At 42.4% G+C, this 27848-nt stretch overlaps 1 protein-coding gene across 4 annotated transcripts in view; it reads left to right on the top strand.

The window, feature by feature from the left end:
* Window positions 1–27848, top strand: part of VEGFC (vascular endothelial growth factor C) — a 262031-nt gene that overhangs the window by 186171 nt on the left and 48012 nt on the right. For all 4 annotated transcript variants that reach the window (XM_073577748.1, XM_073577761.1, XM_073577770.1 and 1 more), the window contains one exon: window positions 4117–4307. In XM_073577748.1, coding sequence (XP_073433849.1) covers window positions 4117–4307 — 191 coding nt within the window. The remainder of the gene's footprint in view (window positions 1–4116; window positions 4308–27848) is intronic.

Raw genomic sequence — 27848 nt, 5'->3', positions numbered from 1 at the left:
TGACTTTCCCAGACAGCAATGCTGGTTTAAGGTTTGAATTTGTATGACGTTGTATGGTCTGAGTTGTTGTATGTAAAGCAAAAGGGTTAACCTACCTCACGCTAGTTTAACAGTGGAAATGCTTAGTGTGATGAGATGGGGTATAATAGTATTTTTTTATTTATTTATTTTCTGAAGACACGGGGCACAATGATATATATGGCATCAGCTCGTTAACAGTTCTCCTAAGACTGGCACGATGCAGTATGGCAATTATTGTGCCCCCCAAAATTGGCAGGCATCTTTTTCTACTATATCTTAAATAAACTACCTTGTGAACTGATGCTACAGGCCCCCATACACATTACACTAATGTCATCTGAAACTGTCAATATTGGCGGAATCAGCCAGAAGACCAATGTGTATGGGGACTTTGTGACTCTGCCCCGACCGCCTGTTGGGTTTCGCAGAACATGCGTGTTTCACCAAGCTAAGCATTCTTACGTATGCAGGAATCGAAGGAGATATGTGTCGACCCATCGATTGTTTGGCTGGCAACTGTCGAATGTGCATAGGGCACTTTATACCTCCAGTTAATCTGAGGACTTGTTACTTACCTTAAATTCAGATATTTAATTACATTTCTAATGTGCGTATTTCATGGCTAATTCCTGTTCTCTCTAGCAACCAGAGGATTAACATGAGATCAAACCACATACAAGCTTTGCATGGCAACCTTAATGCAATCAATCCACCCTGAATCAGTTAAAGTCTCGTTCCACAGTTGTACTTTTAAAACACTCTATAATTCAGTCATAAAAGAATATTTCACTTTTTCTGTAGATAATTAGATATTTTGATTAATACACATAATATGTAAGAAACATAATCTCCAGAAGTCAAAATCAAGCTATCAGCACTTCATAATACGGTATTATGCATATTTTCATGCCTCTTTCTTTGCTGTGTTCTTGATGGAAATTCATTCTGGCAGGTTGCCTTCACACTATGATATTGATATTCTGCTGTCCCAGAACTTCTGATCAGAAAACCTCTGGATGAATTGGCATAAGCTTGTCCATCATATCTGTGAGGTCAATATTCTGAAATCTGGATATAGGGTAGGAACAACCTGTGCTGTTGTACTAAAGTCATTGGCGCAGGCAGGATTTAAACTATTTGTTTGGTCCCACTACTATAAAGGGAGATTGTCTAGATGGGTAAGACCATATTGAAAAGTTTCTTCCCATCTTTGTTTTTGCTCATAAAACTGAAAATATTTGTCTTTTTATTTTAGAAAGTATTTTCTTATTATTCTATGCATTATTGATCCCCTCAATCTATCAATTGCTGTAACTTTTACTGAAACAAAGTCCCCGGCTAGATGAAATTGACTCAGGAAGACAAAACATATGTATGATGACTGCTAATGAGGTATTTGACATCCCGTCACCATGGACAATGTGATTATCACTCCCAATTTTTATGTAGTAATATTGTTATGAATTCAAAATTATATTTCATATTGTACCATTGAGTATATGGACTGTGTACACCATACATTATACGGACAGTATTAACCACTTTGGGACCTGCCAATCTTTCATTTTTGCAATTTTTGTTTTTTTCTTCTTCTTCCAAAAGCCATAACTTTTTTTATTTTTCAATGAATATAGCCATATAAGGGCTTTATTTTTGCAGAACCAATTTTAGTTTTGGATAAACTATTAATTTTAATGTACTATATACTGAAAAACCAGAAAAAAATTCCAAGTGGGATGAAATTGTGAAAAAAAGGCAATTCTGACATGATACTTTTCCACTGATGGAGCTGTGTGAGGACTTCTTTGATATAATTTTAGTGTTCATAACATATTTTTTCTATTTTTAACGGCCTTCAACTTGATCTTGAGGTATGGTGACTTGATAGATGAAAGCTCTGTAGGAAGATTGATCTTGTGCAAGGCTAGATAGGTCCACCAATGTGTCCTCCGCCATTATCTTGATAGTGTCATGCCATCGGATTACTGGTCTTCCTCTTTGCCTTGTTCCTACTAGTCTTCCAAACAAGATGTTCTTCTCCAGTGATTTATGTCTGAAGTGTCCAAATAGGCAAGTCGTTGCTTGGTGATCCTTGCTTCGAGTGTCTGCTTTGATTTATTCCAAAATTGATTTGTTTGTTTTTCTTGCCATCTATGGTATTTTTAAGGTATCATTTCTTCTTCTGTCTTGTTTCATTATCGTCCAGGTTTCACATCCATATGTTACCACTGAAAAGACCAAACTATGTACAAGCCGTGTCTTCGTCACCAGTGAAGTGTTCCTCAGTTTGAAGTCCTTGTCCAGTGACTTTATTGTTGATTTGACTATAGCTCTATTGACTTCCAGTATCGTTGCTGCATCTTGAGTTATCATCGATTTGAGTAGGTTGAAGTCCATTACACTTCTAGTTCCTTGCTGTCCATCTCAAACTTGATTTCGGTCTCACCTGGCAATAGTCAACATCTTTGTTTTCTTTGTGTTAAGTAGTAGTCCCATGTTTGAGCTTTTCATCTTGACACTCCGTAGTAAGTCCTTCATTCCATCTACGCTTCTTTCTATCAATCCTGTATCATCTATGTATTTAAAGATTGTTGATGATTCGTCTAGCAATTTTAATTCCTTCTTCTTTTTCTGCAAGTCCAGCCTTCCTGAAAATAGCTTCTGCATATAAATTGAAGAGAAGCGTTGACAGGGTATGGTCTTGTCTGATGCTTTGCTGTAGTTGATGAAGCAAAAAAAGATCTCCTTATTGTTTTCTTTGGCCTTTTCCATTATCCATCTATTGTTAGCAATCACATCTCTGGTTCTTCTGTCTTGTCTAAATGCTTGTTATTCCTCTGGCAGCCCTTTGTCAAAGTAAGACTGTAAACATCTTTATAGGATCTTCAGTAGTATTTTGCTGGCATGAGTGCAATAGTCCGATAGTTCCCTCAGTCGGTAGCATCTCCCTTCTTTGGATTAGAAATAAACACTGATCTTGTCCAGTCTTTGGGCCATTTACCTGTTGTCCATATCTGTTGGCACAGGCTTATGATGACATCAAATGCTGCTTCAGAAAACTTTATTAGCCCTATTGGAATATTGTCACATCCAGGCTGTTTGACAGAACCTTTATCACAGCAATGATTTTGTCTTTCATCATGTTCATTTATCATTTTCTTGATTGCACTGGCAATCTTGCTACTTAAATGCTGCTGTCAGTGACTAAGATTGATGTTTAAATATTTAAGCGCCATATATGGCCAGGTGCACAAAGCAGTTAAAAGGAACCTGAGAAGACATTTTTAAGCATGGAAATAGAATTCATACCTTTTTAGCTGAGATCCAATTTACCAATGATGAGAAATTTATAATATAAGACATATACAAATCAAGTTTAAAATGCAGTACCTGTTAGTGGCCACTAAACAGTGTTTAGCTGTGATAGTTTGCCATGAATGAATGGAAATATACAGTAAAGATGTATATCTTTGTACCATGTTAGCCAGTAGATAGACGAATATTTAGAATTGAGAGTCTTCAGTGGTTGATACCTTTTAATGGCTAACTGAAACAAGACAGCGTATAAATATGTGATTCTTCAGATGTTGTATTAGTCTAGCCTTATGAAGAGACCTGAGTCGTCTCGAAAGCTTGCAATGTGTTACCATCTTTTCAGTTAGCCATTAAAAGGTATCAACCACTGAAGACTCTCAATTGTAAATATTCTTCTGGAAATATACATGATTTAAATTCAAGAGCTGCAAGAGTTTCCATTTTTGGAAAGCAAGTAAAGCTAGAAAAAATTGGAAAACAAGCTTATTAAAAAGTTTTATAGCTGTACAATGTTGAAAATACACTTTACATGGGGTACCCGTCTCTAGGGCCCAGTATAGGATTAATATAAGAGTTGAATTATACGTTGCATTTGAAATGCCAAGTTGGTGCCTAAGACCTATGAAAAATTAATCTGCGGTCGAAGGTGTTCTTGGATGTGACCTCTTCTTTCCTTCTGAATTGTTGAAGGAAGAGGGGTAACGTATGTATTGCAAGTAATTTCCAGCCCCTCATTGGGTTTTAGAATTAAAGTAATCCATGAATATTCTTCTATCTTAGGTATTGAAAGTGAATGGAGAAAAACCCAGTGCATGCCCCGAGAAGTATGTGTAGATGTGGGAAAAGAATTTGGGGCATCAACAAACACCTTCTTTAAACCACCATGTGTATCCCTGTACAGATGTGGAGGATGTTGCAACAGTGAAGGCTTACATTGCATGAACACCAGCTCTACGTACGTCAGCAAGACAGTAAGTTTTAATCACACTCAGACTGTGACCAGAAACTGCAATGGGAAATAAATAAGAAGATGTAGAATCTGCTTAAATCATAGACGTATTTTTGTTGAAATAGATTCAACGTCTTTTTGGTTATTGAGGATATTGCTGTCACATCACTTTTGTCGCTTTGATCCCAGAGCTCAGTAGTTATAAAGCCGCAGTAGATCTTGTATTAGGAGAGAGAAGCGTTTAGTGAACCTCAGATTTGGCAGTGATTTGTGGGCTCATTGACATCAAAAGAGAAGGAAATCTATGATGTATGTTTCTGCGATACGGCGCTCCCACTCACTGACGCTCTCCCTGGTATCCCTATTAATCCCTGTCAAGGAAAAAATGTCCCAATACACTGTTACCCATGAAATAGAAAAAAAGTAATCTAGTGAGATAGAAAATTCTTTTAGAAAAAAGGGTGCAGATCTGAGTGACTCTGCACCTCTGCTAGAATCAAGAATATAAATGATTAAAAAAAAAATAGTAATGGTTGGATGGTATAGAAAATCAATAAAGCTTGTGTATTAGATTAAGGAGTTTAACCTTTATCTGATTATTAATAATAATAATCTTTATTTTTATATAGCGCTAACATATTCCGCAGCGCTTTACAGTTTTGCATACATTATCATCGCTGTCCCCGATGGGGCTCACAATCTAGAATCCCTATCAGTATGTTTTTGGAATGTGGGAGGAAACCGGGGAACCCAGAGGAAACCCACGCAAACACAGGGAGAACATACAAACTCCTTGCAGATTTTGTCCTTGGAGGGATTTTAACCCACGGCTCCAGCGCTGCAAGACTGCACTGCTAACCACTGAGCCACTGTGCTGCCTGTGATTAGAATAGCAAAGATAGGGGCAAACAAAATTGACCTCCAAGGCTAGGATATCGAGATCAATATACAGTATGCGTCAAGGCAAATAAAATGTAATGATAGTGTGCTCATCTGGTTGTTCTATTCGGGTCCGTCACCTCAAATGGCAGGGATTCCCATTTAATAATTCAAACCTTAATCAGGCACTATACATACAGGTATAGAACAACATCAAATATCAAAACCCTCAAAATCAATACACAGTATGCAGAGTGATATATGTGGCAATACCAAAAAGTAATGAAAAAGGGAATTGTAGGTAAGCAGGATGCAATAATGATGTACTCATCTGATTGTCCTATTGGGGTTCATCAGCTCAATGGCAGGGATTCCCATTTAGAAGTTCAGGCCTTAATCAGGCACTATCCACAATTGATCAGTATGCAGCAACGTCTCATTTCAACACCCGAGGCATTTCCTCCCCCCCCCAGGGAATTCATGGGGGTTCATCAGGGGATCAAAAGGCCACATCAAAAATAAGGTAGGCTATGGTCGAATCAACTCATCACCTCTCTTTATATAAGGCCATGTTAATGAATCCGGTGTGAGGCACATGTTGGATGTCCAGAATTGCATCCAGGTATGGAGCGCACGCTGTGTTCACCGCTCCATACGTACCGGAAGTGACTCGGCGATGCTCAAATATCACATCCCGTATAATGTTGGCATGGAGCACACTCTGCGTTCCAACATTCAGTGCGCACCGCATGTGACGCCACAGGTTTTGCGACCAAGCCAGAATGAGGCTTGAGACACACCTCAAGTTGCAACAGAGCATGCCTTGTGTCCCTGACCCCTATGCATGCAGGAAGTGATACAGTAAACACCCCATCCCCTTTAGAGGAAGCAAAACTGTGTCATGCTGACCATGTTTAAGTAGTCAGAGGATCGACGTAATAGTTTTTATTTTTATGTTAAAGTATTAAAAACCTGCTGCTTTCTAGGAGAAAATGTAGACACAGACTTTTTGCATTACCAAAGGCTTATGGAAGTTTTTTTATTCAAACAGTTATACAATAGTGTTGTCCTGGGTTCATTTTGTTATTTTGTTTGCCAATTTTCTTTTTATCCTCACGTATAAAATTATTTCTTTTGTAAGACCAAACTATGATCTAAAGTGCCCTCTACTGTCCAGCAACAAACATGCACATATAAACGTATATAATAGAGAGAATGAATGCTATGGATGATATAGTGACCATGTAAAAGAGAGCACTGACATTGGTTGGAGCCATTCTCCCTCCTTCTCGGTATATGAACCTTCTCCAAGCTCTCCCTCTCTTCTAAAGGCCCACAACATTTTAATAATGCAGTTTTCATAATAGAATCAACTATATTTTGTATCCTGTTCCACATAAAAATCAACATTTGATATTAATAAGGATCTATGGCCTCAACGGATTTACAAAGTCTGTGAAATTGTTAGACATCATTAAACTAGAAAGTCTTAAAATATACCAAAATTACCACAGTGACTTAGGCTGAATGGTGTATTTTTTAGACTATCCAGTCCAACCTTATGCCAGCTATTAGTTGGATTACTTGTTAAGCCAAAAAACTGGACCACAACATCAGTACATTTCATAGTAAGTAGAATCCAGCACTCTGGATGCTTTGTTTCATAATGCATATACAGGAACCATACGGGTAATAAAACCATTGACATCTGTTTCAAAATCCATATTCTTAGTCTTTGCATGTATTGCCGATTCCTATGTTTGCACCATGTGAATACAGTGAGCACCTTGAGTAGAGTGCCAGACTTTACTTTCTGTGCTTCGGTAGAGCTGCCTTGGAATCACCACTTGATTATTTCCTGTTGAATGTGTGGTGAATACATTTGGTGAATTTGGCAAAGACACTTAGCCAAACATCATTTTCTATATGCTTTTTAAAAGTTTTTAGTGAAGCATAAAGGGGTCAAAACCCTTTTTTCTAGTTTTGTGTGTTTTACACCTGTTTTTTTTTTTTTTGTTTGTCCCTTTTTTGTAATTATTTTATGTGTTTATTATCTTTTATTTTAAGTTTATTACCATTGTTAGGAGGTTTTAGGCTTTCCAGATATTTTTGGCTGATTCATCATTTTTATTTCCAAGAAAGTCGCTGATTTTTTGCTCTATCACACTCCAGTCCCCTACTGAAGAGATTTAATGTATGCCAGTAATTTTTGGCGCACATTTTTGCAGCATTGTGTGAAACATGCTAAATAGTTGCAAAAAAGGTTAAGGACAATAATAAAGATGATTTTTCAATTTGATCAAAATTCATAAACCCCGTGCTCCATTTTAAAAAATCTAGAGCAAAACATGACAATGAATACTACAAGACAAAAAAAAATGAGTTTAAAAAATGCAAATGATGAATCAGGGCCAAGTTGTGAAAGACCCTTAGTAAATGTGTCACATCGTACAGTATGAGACCCAGAATCCTGTCTCAATTTTTAACAAAATTGTGACATATTTTCGTTAGTAACGTGGTGTATTTAGACCAGCCAACATTTGATCAGATTGATGCATTTCTCCCATTGTTGTCCTTGAGGAAAAATATGCCTCCTACTAGTTTCGTTGACTGCCATATTTTCAATGACAAAGGTTTTTTTTAAGGATGTAAGACAAAAGGGCCAACATGATGGCTCAGTGGTTACCTTGAAGCACTTAGATCTTGGGTTTCAATCTGGCTGAGGTAACACCTGCATGAAATTTGTATGGTTTTCAAATGTGTGTGGTTTTCATTTGGATGTTTCCTCCCACTCTGCAAAAACATTGGTGAGGCGTTATACTATTAAATTAAACCTAATGAGTTTGGCTTCCATTGTAAATAGAGTATGACCTCCATTGCCCTAAACTCAACTAGCTTCTGTTATTACCTGATAGGTCCCATTGACTTCAGTTTTTTTTTTGTAAAACAGTAGACTCCTGTATTCTCCTCTACCTGGACCCAACTATTCTTTTGTCCCCTTTTAGCCATGTGAACAGGATCTTACTGACTTTAAATAATATGTGAAAGTTTCATTCATCTTTATTTATTTTCTCAGTTTTAAGAGATAATAAGATGTAGTCACTGACTCTGACTGAATATATATATATTCTTTCTTTTGCAATGTATTCAGCTGTTGCTTAAAGTGAAACAGCAAGCAGTGACAAAATCGATGTGGTATGTTAATCCAAATCCAAGAGCTTCTGATCTGTGTGTACAGGCTCCTTTCTAGTAGCCCGTTCCTCCTTAACATTCCATTGTTTGGAAAACACATTACCTGCACTGTACTAAGTGTAACGTGTGATAGCTTTAAGTTTTGACAACAAAACTATGATGCCAAAATTGTTAATTCCTTTTAAAGTTTCCATTAAAGAAGTTATATATTAAAACCCCAATTCGTGGCATGATTGCTTTGAAAAGTTGAAAAAAAATTGAACAAGGAGTTGCGCAAAAATGTTGTGACTCTTGGTGTTTTTATGCCAGTTTTGCCTTTCTCCACCAAAATGGGCAGAGCTAGGGTGTGACGGGGGTGTGACGCCCTACTTATTTAATTCATGACAAGTTGTGCTGTATATTATGTCAGTCCTTGACGGAAATAAAATTGGTGGTGAGGCAATGGGGAGACAAAAAAGCGCAATAGGGTCTTATCCATGTTACAAAGGAAGGAATATATCAAGAAACTTGCTCACCTGGTTAGGGTGAGATAAGAGCATATAGTCTGGCAGCTGCTGCAGATCCACAGGTCCTCAAGGACAAGAAGAAATCATGTATTCAATGGGGATTTGAAGTTAAAACTCTGCGCTACCGCAAGGATAAATTCCATGAGAGAGATGTCATAGATTCACAGTGGCTTTATTCAATGCGTTTCAGGGGTTTCATGCCCCCTTCATCAGGAAATACCACACAGATGTACAGGCATCACAAGTATATATAGTTCTGAGAGGACGCTGAGTTTCAAAAAAATGAGCGCCAAGAAATCAGATGACACAATGTCAAAGTTCAATGACATCACGGGGTTAACTAATCCAATAGGTTATATTACAGAGATGTGTAAAATGAAAAAAAAATTAATACAAGAATTATTAATATCATTAATAATATGAGAATTGAAGATATTATTGATTTTAATAATTGTTGTATTAAAAAATTTTTTTTCATTTTACACATCTCTGAAATATAACATTTTGGATTAGTTAACCCCGTGATGTCATTGAACTTTGACATTGTTTTATCTGATCTCTTGGTGCTCATTTTTTTAAAACTCAGCGTACTCTCAGAACTATATATACTTGTGACTAGATGGTGGCCCGATTCTAACGCATTTGTTATTCTAGAATATGTAGTTTATTTATGAAGTTTTAATAATAATGCAATAATGCACCCCCCAATCTTGATATGCATGGTCCTCTCACCCCCCAATCCTGATATGCATGGTCCTCTCACCCCCCAATCCTGATATGCATGGTACCCCTCACCCCCCAATCCTCATAAGCATGGTCCCCTCACCCTCTAATCCTGGAATGCATGGTCCTCTCACCCCCCAATCCTGGTATGCATGGTCCCCTCACCCCCCTTTCCTGGTATAAATGGTCCCCCTCACCCCCCTTTCCTGGAATGTATGGTCACCATCACCCCCCTTTCCTGGTATGCGTTGTCCCCCTCACCCCCTTCTCTTGGTATGTGTGGTCCCCCTCACCCCCCTTTCCTGGTATGCATGGTCTCTGTTAAAATAAAAAATAGTTATATACTCACCTTCCGACAACCCGCGATCTCCACTTCATGCTCCACGCGCCCGGCATCTTCTGGCCCCAGTAATGCTTTGCGCGAAACATCGCTGATGACGTCGCGCTCTCGCGAGAATGATGTCATCTCCGGACCTTCATGCAAAGCATTACTGGGACCGGAAGGTGCCGGGAGTATGGAGTGGAGATTGCGGGCCGTCGAAAGGTGAGTATATAACTATTTTTAATTTTAATTCTATTTTTTACATATTTCCACGCACCCGGCTTTGCGGTCCCAGTAATGCTGATGACATTGCGCTCTCGCGAGAGTGACGTCATCTCCGGTCTAAGGCGCAAAGCATTACTGGGACTGCGAGGCCGGGCGCGTGGAAAGGAGATTGGAGGCCACCGGAAGGTGAGTATAACCTTTTTTTAATTTTAATTCTCTTTTTTTTACAGATTTAGCCCTGCGCCCGATTGAGCACTGCGCCCGACTGAGCGCTGCGCCCGACTGCGCCTGTCGCTGATTGGTCACGGCCTAGCGGCCGTGACCAATCAGTGGCAGGCACAGCTTACCGTTACAAACAGCTGCGCCTGTCGCTGATTGTCGACCAATCAGCTACGTGGGATTTTGGTTACAGACAGACATGATAAGGCAATTGTGTATATATATATAGATGCCTGTACATCTATGTGGTATTTCCTGATGTAGGGGGCATGAGACCCCTGAAAAGCTTTGAATAAAGCCACTGTGAATCTATGAGTGACAACCCACGCTAGGCCACTGAATTGAAGTAATTAAATATGTTTAACAAAAATTTTACATTCAGTTTTGGTCCTCACTAAATATAAATTGACGTATATATCTCCCTATTACTATATTAATATTCTTATTCTTATTTTGTAGCAAAATCTTTAACATTACACAATTGGTGAAAAGTCTCAGGAAGAGCACTATTTACTCAAAGTTCAACTCTAATTTTTTTTTATCTGTTTCATTTATTTTCTGTCTTCCCTTGCTGTCTGGAGTGGTCTGCTGACAGGTCTGAGAGTTTTAAGCAGTCCTCTTTAACAGAAAAACTATATCTCTAGAGCAGACATAATTATTTCCCAAGGAATTTAGAGGGTCACAATATTCCCATAGAGAAATTCTGTTTCAGTAATAAAGAATAAAGAGATAAATGTGATGTATCTCCTGAATTCATTTTAGGAAATTGTATGTGAAAAGAAGAAAAAGGAATAGGATGGCTGCTTCTGTAAACTTTTCGTTTCACATCCTGCTTTTCATCCATTCAATGTCTGCAATTAACATCTTCATCTTTTAAAAGTAGTGCACTGGTCTTCTTCTCTTTAAAAATCCTTAGTGGCTACCGGATAAACATAAGGTCATTCATTCTTTTATCTTCAAAGCTCTTCATGTAGCTACTCCTCCTGAAATCTCAACCTAAATCTTTCCATGGAAAGGTAGACATCTCCTCCACTCAACATCTAAGTGCTTGCTTTCTGCACGTCCAACCCCCACAGAAAAACCATGACTTTCTTCTTGCTTGGATAAGACCCCAGAATGATAGTGTATTTTGAGAAATATCTATCACACATACATCTACGATTACATCACCCGTAAAATGCAACAACTCACTTGTAGTATGTACATGTTGGCAAGATATTATGCAGTTCACAGTAGCAGGTCTACAGCACTGCACAATGTGATCTAAGACCATGACCTTACCCAGATCATCAATTAAGCAATCCCATTGTAGAGGTGAGTATCACAGGCTTTGTTTTCCATTGTGTCTGGATTTACACCAACTTTAATTATACAGTATATGTGTGAATGATATGTTACTGATATTTACATGTAGGATGTTTTGTTTGAGTTGTGACTACCCAAGGTCTGTTCTACTTGATCTGTACAGTGAGATGAATAATTAAAGATTTTGTAGATGTCATTTGCCTTGCCCCACATTGTGCACTCATGGTATTTGCTTAATGAAGGCCGATGACAACTGTTATGGTTGCACTTCCTTTCGTTCCTTGTTCCCAGTAAAATTTAATTAGCCGCCCAAGAAGTACAAAAAAATCTTTCCATAGCAAATCTAATATAATTGTCTAAATCGATGGGACTTTTAATTTTCGAATATGTGGCCAATTTAGCATTTCATCGTAACTCCTGGTTAAATAAGCATTGGCAGCAAAATATTTTCAGAACTTAACGTAAAACCACATTGCAGTATTGCATGTAAAAATCAGTATTTTACAAATTTGGCTTTTAGGATGCAGAATATAGCTTTTTTTGCCTCTCCGCATTCTGACAGCATTTGGTTCAGGCTGTGTAGTCTTAGTTTTAACTTTGTATTTGTTTTTTAATTATTATGGTATTATGGTGTCATAGGATAAAGAAAATCAATCACAAATGACAACTACTGTGACAACACTACTGGAATTGTACATCACTGACTTTAATGCTTCCAGCACTTTCCCTAGTGTCTTCTGGAAATGAATTAGTTAAAACAACAAAATAATGAGGATTAAGGATGGGTTCACACTGCGTTATGGCATAACGAGATGTAATGCAGTCCGTTAACGCTGCCATTCCCTCCTATTGTCGGGCGCATTGTTAACACATGCCATAATCGGCATGCGTTAGCGATGTGCCTTCATTCTGTGATGGAGCCTCGGACACAGTCTGCAGTGTACGAGGCTCCGTCATTGCTAGCGCAGATTAAGCATCTGCGATAGCGGTATAGCATACCGCGATCGCGTTATGCTATAGCATTAACGCAGTCCGTCAGCGCTATGCGTTGAACGGACTGCATTAACGCAGTGTGACCCTAGCCTAACAAGTCCACTTACAGCTCTCTTTGGCGGTGAAGTTTGAAAAATGTTAACTTTTAGGAAACAGTGTCTGCAAGTGCCTTACAATTAATTTATTGAGGTTGATGGTGTTTTCCATATTGAAAACCATGGCAGTTTTTATAAAGCTAGGATTGTCGTGTTTGCTACACATTAAAACAAAAACCGATATGTGCATAGTGATGCAGAAGATTTTCCCCTGCTCAAAACATTCTCTAATTTGCTTATCTTTATATGCACTTTCCAAAACATGAAGTTATTCTCCATGCATTTGAGGCTCCAGCATTGCGCATCCGCTGCAAGAAAGAGTGCGTGAGCCTGTCCATTAATGTGACACTACTTGATGGCTAGGGACAATGGGGATGTCAAAAAGGAAAAATCACAGGCATGATGTATGTATTTATTTGATTCACTTACAGTACATAGCGCCATTAATTTCACATCGCTTTACAGGCATCATCACGCATGGTGCAAGATCGTACATATTGCTGGAAGAGGGAACAGAAGATATGAGTAAAAGGTATATTGCAAACCTACATGACATTAGGATATAATGATATTAGGAGAAAATTATTGCAATAAAAAATTTAAATGGTCTAGTTTCCATCCCCAAAAATGTATGAACATTGGAGACTGATCTAAAGCCTAATGAGCACCCACATACCATTTGTTTACATTTTGTCCTTCCAGACCTTAAATTCCCAGATGTACGCTGCATGTTATCACCCCATGGTTGCAGCGGCAGGAGATGTCTGTACTGCACATCTCAGTCTGCCTTGCACACTGCTCCACTTCTGAATGTTCAACGGTTGTGTCACTTTGTTCTTGCCAACTCACAAATGCATCACCCAGAATGGGCGCATTACTGCTTATTAGCATGTACAGGGTTGCAATGAACGTCTAGTCATGACTTTGGCTAGGCAAATGCAGAGGTGAAAAAATTGCATTACTGCCAAGGACAGTGGTGAATGATACTATATTGGTAGCAAAAGTATATTGAAAAGTCGTATTTTAATTTGCTATTTTACCATAAATGGAAAAAGTTCGAAGACTCATAAACAAACCCTTTAATTTATCATGTGTGCCTAAATCTGTCCAAGCAGCATAATATTGGATCTTGGCTCCAGTTCTGATTTTGGTTTATAAAGCCCATGCAATTATTTAATCTGATCCGAGAACAACATTTATGGTTTACCAAGCAAGGAACATTGCAACTATTTACCCAATATTTTAGCAACCTGTCCTTATGGCTACGTGATGTCAAAGAAAATAGTCTTGCTCACCACAATAAAGCACATTGCTGGCATAACTTTGTACTTGTATGCAAATTGTCTCTTCAGAGAGGAAGAGGACTTGAACTCGATAGCATGACTTGTTGGAAGCAGCGATCCTACAAGTCACTATCAACCCTTTAACAAGTCTTGCAATATGACTAAGTCATATCATCGACCCTTATCAACTTTGTCATATTGCAAGACTTGTTAATGGGTCGATAATGACTTGTAGGATCGCTGCTTCCAATAGGTAGCACTATAGAGTTCAAGTCCTCTTCCTCTCTGAAGAGGCAATTTGCATATTAAATTTCCCCGAGGAGCATTGCACAGCGAATGAGCCTCCTGACCTTGGCATGCCAGAGCCGGTATGTCACTCTCCATGAGGAGAAACGTCACCCCTCTGTACTTGCATTCAGTCTGCAGACAACGGGAACCCTACTTGGTTTGAATAATCCAAAATTCCCATAAGAAGTAACCTTGCAAATGGACTAGTACTGCCTTAAAATGCAATCTCTATATTATCTACAGTGTATAGACCCTATATATTTTATATGGCAAATTTTGTCTATAAAGAACAATTCTAGTCAAAGATCATCTGAGACCTGTAAATCGAATAAATGTCCAGATGTGATGATCAGAGATCTTCAGTACTTGTTAGTGGCTGAACAGTAATGCTTCCATGTGGATAAGCTTTGCCAGAGCAGATCATAAACTGGGAAAATTGGAAATCTATTACCTATTATTTTTTATCATTTTTGGTTTATAAAGGATTTTGTTTGACTTGTAGGGTCTTTTATGTCTGGGCTACGATATGAAAACCTGATATTTAAAAAAAACAAACCAACAACCGATTAAAATAGTGGAAGGTCTATTCTGTGTAGGGAAACCATATGTCAAGGAAGGAAGACTACGATGAAAGCAGACACGGAGATTAATTATTTCCACCAATGATCTGTTCCTGTTTTGTGTCTTATGGAAACATTTTACAAAAGGGTTTTTTTTTATTCTAGGAACAGAGAATGTTCCAGGGTCTTACTTTGCCAGGTACTCTACCATAAATATGATATGGGTTTATGACAGAAATTTCACGCAGCCGTGGACCATCTGGTTTTGTTTGCAGAGACTTAATGATTACCCATAGTCATTGCTTATTGCCTAGTCTTGGGATCCTTTCACGTATCGCCGTAGTACTGAGACAGAATCTATCACACCACTAAAACTGCAGCAAAGAATGTCTCACAGAGAATTTTTACCTAAACTATATAAGATCAGCAGCAATGTGGTAATCTCGGAGCATAGAAAAATTCTTTCTACATAAATAACAGTGCACTCAGTGACAGCGTGTGTCTCGTCCAAACCACCGCAGAAGTAGGAAACATAAAAGTAATGGCGGCAATTGCCTCCTAAATGCAGTAAAATCTAAGAAGCTTTATTCTACAAATGATGTGGCATTTCCACCCTGTTGTGGATCTTCCGCAAGCAAATAACTTTACTGCAAATGTGATATGAGAACATGACGCTAATCAAATATGCAAATCGGCGCACAAGTTTCATAGTGCATGTTGTCAGCAGCACATCCCCACATGTGAATGATCATTTTTATTTACGCTTAAAGGGGTTGTTCGACCTTGGGGTACAAGTCACTCCATGTGACTTCAGACTTATGAATCCTCACAGCGTGCACAATGTTTGCTGTCAGGATTCTCCGGTGCCAGCAGTGATACTGAGCGGTCATGTGACCACAAGTATGCAAGTTGCTTACTTCTGGCCACATTCTGGCTACAGGTGTCCAGCCTCGCTCAATCCACTTGTTTTTATTGAGGCCCCGCAGTATGCGCACTGTGAGGATTCATAGGTCTGCAGTCACAAAGAGTGACTGCAGACTTTATATTCACGTCTGGACAAGCCCTTTAAAAGTTTCAGTGATTTGCATTTGATCACTAAACCAGTTTACACTGAGCAGTAAACATTTGTATGAACGATCATTTGGATGAACACCACCCTACATAAAGGCTCTATCAGTCCATATTTAAGGGTGACTTTTCATAATAAGCTGTTGTGCGTGTACATGAGGAATAACACTACTGTATTTCTGGCCATTACATGACTTGGATCCTGCATTTTCACCAGTTTTCCGGCTATAGGCGCTATCTCTAAAATTGTTTATTGACTCAGCTGACTGGAGGAGACTAATTGCTATAATCTCTCCCATACACTGTAACAAAAAGATGGATACCCACTTTTAATTTTTTTAGATAACACTTAGAGTGAAACTGTAGCTGAATAGAGGAGATTATACAAAAGTATTGAGCAATGTAGGTATGAATCCAGATCTGGGTGAGGTAATAGACAAGTTTGAAAGCTGTATACAATATCTCTGTATTTTTTTCTGCTTGTTTTCTTACGCTGCTTCTTATGACTCTTCCCTTTTCACCAATCCATAGAGTATCCACAGTGAGCTGACAGTCCTTGTCTTGAGCAAGAAGACCTAATTTTTTATGAGTTGATAACAAGTTAAGGAGGCAGGGGAAGATGAAGAAGTGTCTCATAAGTGGAGAAATCTGATAATATACCGGTATTATCAGAATTCACTGATATATTACAAATTTCTTTTATTCATATGATTAATTGATATTTGCTATGTTTATTGAAATGGCACTAAGCCTACGGCCACACTATCAGTATTTGTTCAGTATTTTTTCTCAGCATTTGTAAGCCAAAACCAGGTGAGGAACAAGCAGAGGACAAGGTATAATAGAAACAAGTGCCCAATTCTGCATGTTTGACCCACTCCGGGTTTTGGCTTACAAACACTGATGTGAAATACTGACTAAATACTGATAGTGTGGCCATAGCCTAAACCATCATATCTACTGTATCTATACCAGCCATACCTGGGCCAATGAACTATGTTCTGCTTCACATGTGTCTAAATACACTAGAAAAATTAAATATTCAATTCTATAGTGAGATGCATTCAAAGAATAATAATTCTCATCCTTTGTACACCCAACTGTGCAATCCCTAAAGATACAGAAGAGCCACCATTTTAACATTTTTCGCCAACATGTCTATTGAATTCCAAGCTGCCGCTTGGGGCTTAACTTTTTAAAGCTTGTTTTCCAGACTATAAAAATATTTTCAGACAAATAAATTCCAACATACTGAAACAATCACTGACAATGTGCTTAAATAATGTCTTTTATCAGCGTTCGTGTCACCACATATGTAGCATTGCATTTTTCTATTATGAAGTGATAATGCAAACAGAATAACACATCTGGGCTCGTTCTTCTCTATCCAATGCAATGTTTCCCTGTAATATATTCATGTTTTAGGAATCTTAAGGTTTCGCTTGTCGTATACAATTATCATGAAGCACTTGATTCCAATCTCATTTTATTTTTAAACTTTTGATTTTCACCATGTGTCTCAATTTGGATGGTGCTAAAATCAATTTCAGTATGGCAACAAATACATATAGTACATGTCAGGTTTACTTCAGAATTCATTAAGGGGTGATCATCTGAATATGATTACAAACCACTTTTAGGGCAACTTTGCAATTGCATGTAAAATAGATCAGAAATTAATATTTTCTATATAATCTATTTATTGATTTAGATTTGTTGAATGCTGTTTTGGAATTCACATAATTTATGTGGTCGTTTAATTGTGATGTGATAGTCTGGTGGTAAATCGCAAAAAGTACCATAGAATAGTATGATTCTATGTTCATCATTTTTTTCTGAATTATTAGGCAATTTTATGATCTAACACAATTTACATTAAAAATTACCATTTAGGGTGTAGGGATTCCCTGGCTTTGCTACATTCCTTCCCCTCAGCTGGGCACCATCTGCCAACACTTAGAGCCTGCAGGGCTTTAAAATGACCTGAACGTGAGGTTCATGCTTGATGACATGAGGGTGACCTAGTACCTGCAAAATCTTGCCTCTATTTTTAGGCACTGAATTCAGCTGTGCTGATTTTTAGAAGGAGGCAACGTTCCTGCCAAGTTGACAGCCGCAAGATTGACTTTTGACTGGGCCAACCAGCAAGGGGTTTTGAGCGTTTCAGTAGTTTGTTATAATATATGTGAAAGGCCTTCCTTTTCTATGGTTGGTGCACCTTATATTTACCCTTTCCTTCTTTATCGACCAGCCTATAGTGCCTTGATACTGGGTAAGGAACTTGCTCTCTCATGTGGGCAATAACACAAGTACCTGATCCCCATGCTTAAATTGTTTCACTCGAGCTGACTGATTATACCTCTGAGATTTTTCCTCTTGGGCCTTGAGAAGACACTTTTTTTTTACCTGTTCTTTCACTTTGTTCCCATGACACAACAATCATTATACCTGGCCCCTTGCAGAAACCTATCATCTCCCGCGGAACCTGATTTACATTTTTCACAGTACCTTTTACTGTTACATTTTTGAGCTGAGCAGTCTTAGAGTTGTCCTGAAACTCCTCCAGGTCAGGGATATTGGCTTCAACGGATGCTTCCTCATCCTCCTTTCTAGCCTGTACAGTGAATGGAAATTCACACTATACATCATGTAACTTTGATATCACCGCTGACTCTATGCTGGACTACTGGGTGCTGCAGATTTAGTCCATAAGTCCAAGAACAAAGGAAAGCCTTGACCAATAATAAAAATGGGACGCCCTCACACCCAGGGCTGTGGGGTACTCGGGACCGGGCCGATGAGCTTCAATGGGAGATGTAACGGCAGCTGTGACCCGGCCCGTGGCCCTGGGCGCCCATTGTAAAAGGGGTTGTTTCAGTGTGCTTATGGTGATGAAAGTTTATAAGTGATTTGTGACGCCACCTGTAGTGTTCGGCATATGAAGATGTAAGCCGACGCTGCAGACAGATCCTCTGGGACAGATGGTGTGGTGCAGCAGTGATGTTATAGCCCTCCACAGGCAGGGCTGTAGTCTCAGGGTAGAGAAAGTGAAGTGACACGTAGATGGTGTAGTGTCAGGCGCAGAGGGGGGGTAGCAGTGCTGGTCAGGTTAGCACAGGGAATAAGTGGAGGACACCAGGGCATGTAGTTCCAAAGCTTTACTCACAGTCTGTTGTACAAACAGGTGCCTGCCTCCGTGCCGTGCCCTCTGGGTCAGGGACTCAGTCAACCTCCAGGCCAGATGGAATACTCCTTTCCAACACTCCGCTAACATGTGTCTTTCTGAACGTCTCCTCTTATAGCGCCTTTAAGTGAAGTACTCCCAGTACTGAGTTACACTGGAGTGCCTCCTGTCCGATGTTCTTATGAACTCTACTTGTACGGCAGATGGCTGTAGCCTGCTTCGGGGACTCCTTGTTACTAAGTCCCGGCTCACTATCCAGTTGCTGTTGTGCCCCCAAGTCTTGTGTGGGAATAAAGGGGTCACTACTTCTATTCCTCCGGTGTCTGCTGCAGGACCATTAGTATCCATACAACCTCGGGGACCGGGCCCCGGCCTTGTGCTTAGAACTTCTAGGAAGGGTTCTCTTCTCACCCACATCCTCTGTTCTCTTTTACTCCTCACGTTCCGTACTGATCTTCCTCTCTATGGAGAGTCAGTCTTTCAGTCTATGTTGCTCTCTCTCCCTTTCCTGTGTAAACTAACTCCACCCACCTCCCAGCACGTTTCGTGTTCCAAGCAGGGAGCCACCAATGGGTGCTTTGCTATACTCCAAGCAGGGAGCCGCCGAAGGTGCTTTGCTACACTACTTTGTGATGTGGGGTGCAGGTGTTGGAGTGTGGTCAGGAGTCTCCACCTTACCTGGATGGTGGGATACCACACCTCAAGAGGAGGTGCAGTACCTCTGTGGCGACTGAGCCTCAGGGAAGCCACATACCCCCCCGTTAAACACAGCATGTCCGCGAGCTGCAAGGCAAACACAGTTGACAATACAGGAAAATACAAAATTTTTATATTGCATAATAAACAGGTCTTATACTAAACTTCCCAATGTGGGAGGCACTGTTTCTTGAACGTTGCAAACAATTTAACTGTCTATCTATACTTAAAGTTATGCTACCTAATTTTAACGTGCTATGGAAGCAAATTCACTATCAGCTTGGGTAACACATTTTCTAACATCACATTTCTTTTCTTTGTCACATTTTCTACTTTCTTAAGGAGTGACAACCGTCAACACCTGGTTCGTCACCTGCATACTTTTACTCAATTTTCACATCTTTATTCATGTATTGTAAAACATTCTCTATATTTCTTTCTCAATTGGACCCTATAAAATCTGTCATTAATACTGTTACTACACATTATCACTTTCTAATTTCTTGTTCAAAAATACTAAGTATTAGTCATAAGTGCAAAGAATAGACATTGGTCCGGCCATCATGTCTGGAAATGTCCTTATAACGAGGTGGTCCTTGTTCCAAGGGAAAGGTTCCTATGTAAAACCAAGAGAAAGCACCTAAAGAGGTGCAAACTATTTACAATTACAGTTCTGGATCACTCAGCGTCCATGATCTCCACAGTTCAAGTATGAAAAACGCTGCCAATAAAACTGGGCAACAACAGGATCAACAAATAAACATCATAATCAAAAATAGAAAAACTGGAACTTGCTAATACCCTCCTGGGCAACAAAAGTTAGTTTAGATCAACATCATGGCTGGTTATCCCCTCCTGGGTTTCTGGAAGCTGATTGCTTGGGCTGCTTCCAGGGGAGATGCTCTTGGTGTCCAGATGGGTTGATGAATCGCTGATCCTCGGTAGGAATTCTGGGAACAGCTGCTGCCGGAGGTACAGCAGGGGTAGGCATTTGTACCAAGGGACGCTGTCTTGGTGCAGACATAGCTTGGCTTACAGGCGTGGGTACCAACACAGTGTTGGTGATCACTGTGGGAGGTACCGGGGAAGCGCTAGCCTTTTCCTTCCTAAAGGTGGTGAGGAAATCCTCGGGTATCCGGCGTACGTTTAAAGCATACCAGCCACAAAGCCCTTCATGCTGGGTGAAGGTCACATATTCCCCCGTTTGCAGATCTCTAGCAGGGTGTCCCTTCCTCAGGTGTGACTTGACATCCCTCCTGCTGAAGAACAAGTCACTGATCCTCTTGGGGTCTGCATTGAACCCAAATCCTCTCTCATGATTTACATTAAGGGCCTGGCCCCATCCTGCTGAGTCCCAGGACCCATAATGACAAGCACGGGCTTTCTCCTTGCGGTCCAGGTCAGGGCCCAGCACAGCCAACCTCCGCTGTTCTCTCTCCCGCTGCTTGGCTGCCAGCTGGCGGATGGTCTCCTGGCATCGGGCGCTCGTTTCCTCCTCTTCTTCCCGGGACCAGCCCCTGCCCACTGTGGACCGTGGCACCACTGTCAGGGGTTCGGGTGTCTCCCCCCAGGGACTAGTAGCCCGATCCCAGACCAAGTTCAGCACACCTGTCCGGCGGCGGTGGCCGGCAGGCACCCAGTGGCTTCTCTAACCTCAGGGCCGACGGCCATACCTGGTGCCTCCTGGTTCCGGTGCAGGCCTAAGATGGTGGGCAGCTACAGGGGTATCCACAGGGGTAGCGGGTCCAGATGCCGATGTTGCTGGAGTAGATGGCGGCTCCGGGTCCGCGGGAATGTCCGGTGGGACCTGCGCAGCCGCATCAGGTCCAGACGGGAGCTCCCCTTCCTCCGCTTCAGCTCCCAAAGCTTCACACAGCGGCGGTGGTAACGTAGAGATTACAGGGGTCGCTGCCAGTGGTATTGCAGCAGTCGCAGGCTCTACGGGGTTTGCCTGGGGAAGATCCGGTGCAGTGACGGCGGGTACCGGTGACTGGGGTAGCGTGGGTGTAGGCCCCTCCTGGGCGCGCTGCAGATTCAAGGTCCATAAGGCTTCCTGCCTCAGTCGTAAACGGTGCGACAGTTGGGCAATCTCGTCTTCCAGCTGCTGGCGGTTCATCCTGGAAGCCGGGTCAGAGCCTTCAGCCATTGCGCCGGGGAGATTCAGCTCAACCTCCTTGCGCTCCGCAGGCCTCCTCCCTTCTCCTTCCAATATGGCGTTCTGGCGTTCTTCCTCCTTCCTGGGTTCTTTTCCCGCCACTGGCTTCCGCTCCTCCTTCTGGGGGCGGCATCTTCTTCCAACTCCTCCATACCAAGCCAGTATACGAACCCCTCGGGGGGTGGGCCATATTGCTGTAGCATAGGGTCTACTACTGTTTGTGGTGTTTTTGCTGCACCTTGATTAATTGCTTAACATACTCCCCCATGCTTTCAGACTTTCACTTAGCGACGCACCAGCGATCCCGACAGCGATACGACCTGATAGGGATCGCTGGTGCATCACTAAATGATCGTTAGTAAGCTGCCAAATGTCAGAGACACCGCACTGCACTTGCTCATAGAGCCAGTGCGCGTGTCCTGAGTACAGAAGCAGTGCTAAAAGATACCTGTGGGCAGGGCAGCAGAGGTGACCATGCGTGCTTCAGGCTAATAGTGTCAGGGTCCAGTCAGCGCTGGAAGGTAAAGAGGCACGGGACCTGCGGACACTGAAAATGAGTAAGCTTGCACGGGACCTATGGTCATGTGACTGCAAGGGGGCGGGGCTTAGCGTCCTGTATTCAGATAGGGCAGGACACCATACAACAACTCAGAGTCAGGCAAAACAGAGGTCACAGCAGTACGGGCAAACGAGGTACAGGAGGGACAGACAGACGGGTAGTCAGACAGAGCCAAAGGTCATACACAAGAGGGCGACGTGGTACCAAGGGAACGAGCAGAGAGAAGTCGGGTCACAAGCAGAGAGTTATACACGAGAGGTAGCGCAGTACAAGAGGGTCAGGCAGAATTCGTAACAGGGACAGAACCAGATCACAACCGAACAAGCAAGCAAGATATCAGGCGCAAGGCAGACGTATATAAGAGGTCACTTAACTCAGCCGAGGTCAGGAGTATAACTGACACCGGACCCAGGTCCAGTGAGCACTAAATAGCCTCCTGCTGCCAGAGAGAGGCAGCACAATTAACCCATAGTATAACCAGGACGGGTCAAAGCGAAATCCCGTCCTGGATCATGACAGTACCGTCCTCTCAATGGGGGGCCACCGGACCCCCAGGTCTCTCAGGGTACTTGGCGTGAAAGGCTTGGATCAACCGATTCGCATGAACTGATCGAGCAGGAACCCACGAGCGTTCCTCAGGTCCGTAGCCCTTCCAATGTATCAGATACTGAAGGGCGCGACGGACCAACCTGGAGTCGACAATTCGTTCCACCTCGTACTCAGCCTGCCCATCTACCAGAACCGGTGTCGGGGAAGATGATGATCCCTCCCCACCAGACCTCACAGGTTTCAAAAGGGCCTTATGGAAAACATTAGGGATCCTTAGAGATGGCGGAAGACTCAACCGAAAAGCCACCGGGTTAACTGCTTCGGTAATTACATAGGGACCTATAAACTTGGGTCCAAGCTTCGCAGAGGGGACCTTGAGCCTTATATTTTTGATGGATAACCATACCTTATCTCCGACCTGAAACACTGGACCCACGGATCGTTTTTTTGTCCGCAAAAAATTTAAATTTGTCCTGGGCCTTCGTAATGTTATTCTGGACCTCCCGCCATACCTCCCCCAACCGCAGGATCGTCTCGTCCGCCCCAGGACACCCAGAATTCAAGCGGGAAAATTCTCCAAAATGAGGATGAAACCCATAATTGCAAAAAAAAGATGTACCCGTAGACTGGTTAGTGCGGTTGTTAAATGCAAACTCAGCCAATGGTAACACAGAACACCAATCATCCTGTCGGGCTGAGGTCAAACAACGCAGAATTTGCTCCAGAGACTGATTGGTCCGCTCAGTCTGCCCATTAGTCTCTGGATGGTAGGCGGATGAAAAGGATAGACCAATACCCAACCTCCTACAAAAAGCTCTCCAAAATCTGGACACAACTTGCACTCCCCTATCAGACACCACATTCAGGGGTACCCCATGCAACCGCACCACATGCTCCACAAACAATCTGGACAATGTTTCCGCATTAGGTAGAGCTGCCAAAGGTACAAAATGTGCCTGCTTACTAAACCTGTCCACTTTGACCCAGACCACGGTATTACCCTTGGAGGGGGGAAGGTTGGTGATGAAATCCATGGACAGATGAGTCCATGGTCTCTCAGGAATTGGCAGTGGTACCAATTCCCCGGCCGGTTATGGGGAGTTTTTGCACGAGCACAAACCTCACAAGCAGACACATACTCCCCAACATCAGAGGCTTAAGAAGACCACCAGAATATTCTAGCAATGGCCTTCCAGGTTGCTGAGATCCCTGGATGTCCACCCAGAACTGAGTCATGGAACTCCTGGAGGACCTTGAGACGAAACTGAGCTGGCACAAAAAGTTTATCCACCGGCTTAGCTGGAGGTGCAAGAGCCTGGGCTTCTCGAATCTCCCGTTCCAACACATTAGATACCTCTGCCACCACCACCCCAGGCTGAAGAATGGAGTATGGAGGTTCCGGAGGGGGACACCGGATCAAGACTGCGTGACAACGCATCCGCTCTGATATTCTTGGATCCTGGTCGAAAAGTGATCGAGAAGTTGAATCGGGAAAAAAAAAAATGACCATCTAGCCTGTCTGGGAGTCAACCTTTTAGCTGACTCAATGTAAGCTAGGTTTTTGTGGTCCGTGATTACCGTTATAGGATGAACAGCCCCCTCCAAAAAATGCCTCCATTCTGCAAAAGCCAATTTTACGGCCAGAAGTTCCCGATTCCCCACATCATAGTTTCTCTCCGCAGGGGAGAACTTCTTTGAGAAAAAGGCGCAAGGTCTTAAAATGGTCAAAGTGGCGGGTCCCTGGGACAATACCGCCCCCACCCCCACCTCTGAGGCGTCTACCTCAACAATAAATGGTTCAGAGGGGTCCGGTTGGATAAGAACCGGGGCCGACATGAAACATTTTTTCAAAAACTGAAATGCCGCTACCGCTGCGGTTGACCAATTCTTGATTTCGGCCCCCTTTTGAGTCATGTCTGTGAGGGGTTTAACCACCTGTGAAAACCCCCTTATAAATTTCCGATAATAATTAGCGAACCCTAGGAAACGTTGCAGACCCTTCAAATCACACGGTTGAACCCACTCGAGAATGGCCTGCACCTTATTAGGATCCATGCGATACCCTTCAGCAGACACGATGAACCCCAGAAAGGACAGTTCCTGAACAAAAAATAAACATTTTTCAAGTTTAGCAAACAGACAGTTCTCCCTGAGCCTTTGGAGAACTGCCCGAACATGACCAATGTGAGTCTGTTTATCAGGCGAGTAGATTAAAATGTCATCCAAATACACCACCATAAAACGTCCAATCAAATCGGAGAACACATGATTTATGAAATTTTGGAAGACCGCTGGAGCGTTGGTCAGGCCGAAGGGCATGACCAAATTTTCAAACAACCCTTCAGTAGTGAGAAAAGCGGTCTTCCATTCATCTCCGTCCCGGACTCGGATAAGGTTATACGCTCCCCGTAGATCTAATTTCGAAAACCACTTAGCTCCGGACAACTGATTGTATAAATCAGGAATAAGTGGAAGGGGATACGTATTCCTCACAGTTATTTTATTTAACTCACGAAAATCGAGGCATGGGAGCAAACCACCGTCTTTTTTTTTTTTACAAAAAAGAACCCTGCCGCCACAGGAGAAACAGAAGGACGAATATGTCTCTTACGGAGTCTCTCGGAAATATATTCCTTCATCGCAGCCCGTTCCGGACCCGAGAGGTTATACAGGCGGGCTTTGGGCAATTTAGCACCTGGAACCAGGTCAATGGCACAATCAAATGGGCGGTGTGGTGGTAAAACCTCAGCCTCTTTTTCGGAGAAAACGTCAGTATAATCTATCAGGCACTCCGGAATGCCTTCTAGACCAACGGACGACACAGACACAGAAACAAGACATTTCTCAGAGCAATAGGGACCCCATTTAACAATATCCCGAGATTCCCAATTAATCACAGGATTATGCAGCTGTAACCAGGGGAGCCCCAACACCAGTCCCGCAGGCAGGTTGTTCATTACAAAACATGAAATACGTTCCTGATGTAAGGAACTCGCTTTAAGGAGAAACTCTTCAGTACAAAACACAATGTCATTCTTAACCAGTGGTGTTTTGTCAATAGCGACAAGGTGAATCGGAGTCTCCAACCTAACTGTCCCTAACTTACACCTGGCCACCAAGTCAGAGTCAATAAAGTTCAATGATGAACCGCAATCCACGAAGGCAGAAGTGGATGTGGAGACACTCCCACAACAAAGTTCCACTTGAAATGACATTTTAGAAAATGCAGAAAAGGTTACATGAGAGCCTGGGTGACCCCCACGAATATCACCCGGGCTCAGTCTCTTGTTGGTTAGTGGCCGGGAGGGGCAATCCTTTTTCCCATGTCCAGACTCGCCACTGTGAACACAGCATTTTCCCACGTGCCGTTGTCTCCTTTCTTCCTCCTTAAGGTTGATGGTTCCCATCTCCGTGATTTTCAATGAAGAACTGGCTCCCCGTCCTCGGGAGAATAATGATGTCTCAGTTTGTATCACTCCCCTTGCCCGTAACCTGCGATCCATTCGGACGGCCTGTGTCATAGCTTCCTCCAGGGCATCAGGTGGGGGGTGGAGAGCCAAGGCGTCTTTCAGGTGCTCAGACAAGCCTCTACGGAACAACCCCCGGAGAGCGGCGTCGTTCCAGCAGACCTCAGCAGCCCAGCGTCAGAACTCTGAGCAAAACCACTCGGCTGAGTGTTTCCCCTGGCAAACATTCATCAGCCTGTCCTCAGCCATACGCACCCGATCAGGCTCATCAGAAATATGCCCCAGGGCCTCAAAAAATGCATCCACAGTCATACGCTCAGGGGCCGTGGTAGGAAGGGAGAAAGCCCAAGCTTGGGGGGCTCCCCTTAACAGAGACATAATGACCCTCACTCTCTGACTTTCATCCCCAGAAGAGTGTGGTCTTAAGGAAAAAAAAAGCTTACAGCTCTCCTTGAAAACTCTGAAGTCATTTTTATCTCCAGAAAAGGTATCTGGTAACTTCACTGGAGACTCAGGGGAAATTAATGTAACATCCCGAGCCCCCAATGAAAGAACCCCCTGCACAGTGTCAGCGATCAGCTGCTGAGACTGAGCCAGGACTCTTTGTTCTCCAAAGAGTTTCTGAGACATCTGCGTCAGATGCTTAACCTGCTCAGAAAGAGCATGCATAGGATCCATCACACACACAGGTGAATGGGAGCAGAGAAAAGAAAAAAAATGGTATGGGTCAGTTATAATGTCAGAGACACCGCATTGCACTTGCTCATAGAGCCAGTGCGCGTGTCCTGAGTACAGAAGCAGTGCTAAAAGATACCTGTGGAGCAGGGCAGCAGAGGTGACCATGCGTGCTTCAGGCTAATAGTGTCAGGGTCCAGTCAGCGCTGGAAGGTAAAGAGGCATGGAACCTGCGGACACTGAAAATGAGTAAGCTTGCACGGGACCTATGGTCATGTGACTGCAAGGGGGCGGGGCTTAGCGTCCTGTATTCAGATAGGGCAGGACACCATACAACAACTCAGAGTCAGGCAAAACAGAGGTCACAGCAGTACGGGCAAACGAGGTACAGGAGGGACAGACAGATGGGTAGTCAGACAGAGCCAAAGGTCATACACAAGAGGGCGACGTGGTACCAAGGGAACGAGCAGAGAGAAGTCGGGTCACAAGCAGAGAGTCATACACGAGAGGTAGCGCAGTACAAGAGGGTCAGGCAGAACTCGTAACAGGGACAGAACCAGATCACAACCGAACAAGCAAGCAAGATATCAGGCACAAGGCACACGTATACAAGAGGTCAC

This window comes from Dendrobates tinctorius, unplaced genomic scaffold (assembly GCF_039654945.1).
Source record: "Dendrobates tinctorius isolate UK_male_01 unplaced genomic scaffold, ASM3965494v1 ptg000008l, whole genome shotgun sequence".
Taxonomy (NCBI): Eukaryota; Metazoa; Chordata; class Amphibia; order Anura; family Dendrobatidae; genus Dendrobates; species Dendrobates tinctorius.
The sequence above is the reverse complement of the archived record's forward strand: the minus strand, read 5'-3'. Positions and strand labels throughout refer to the sequence as shown.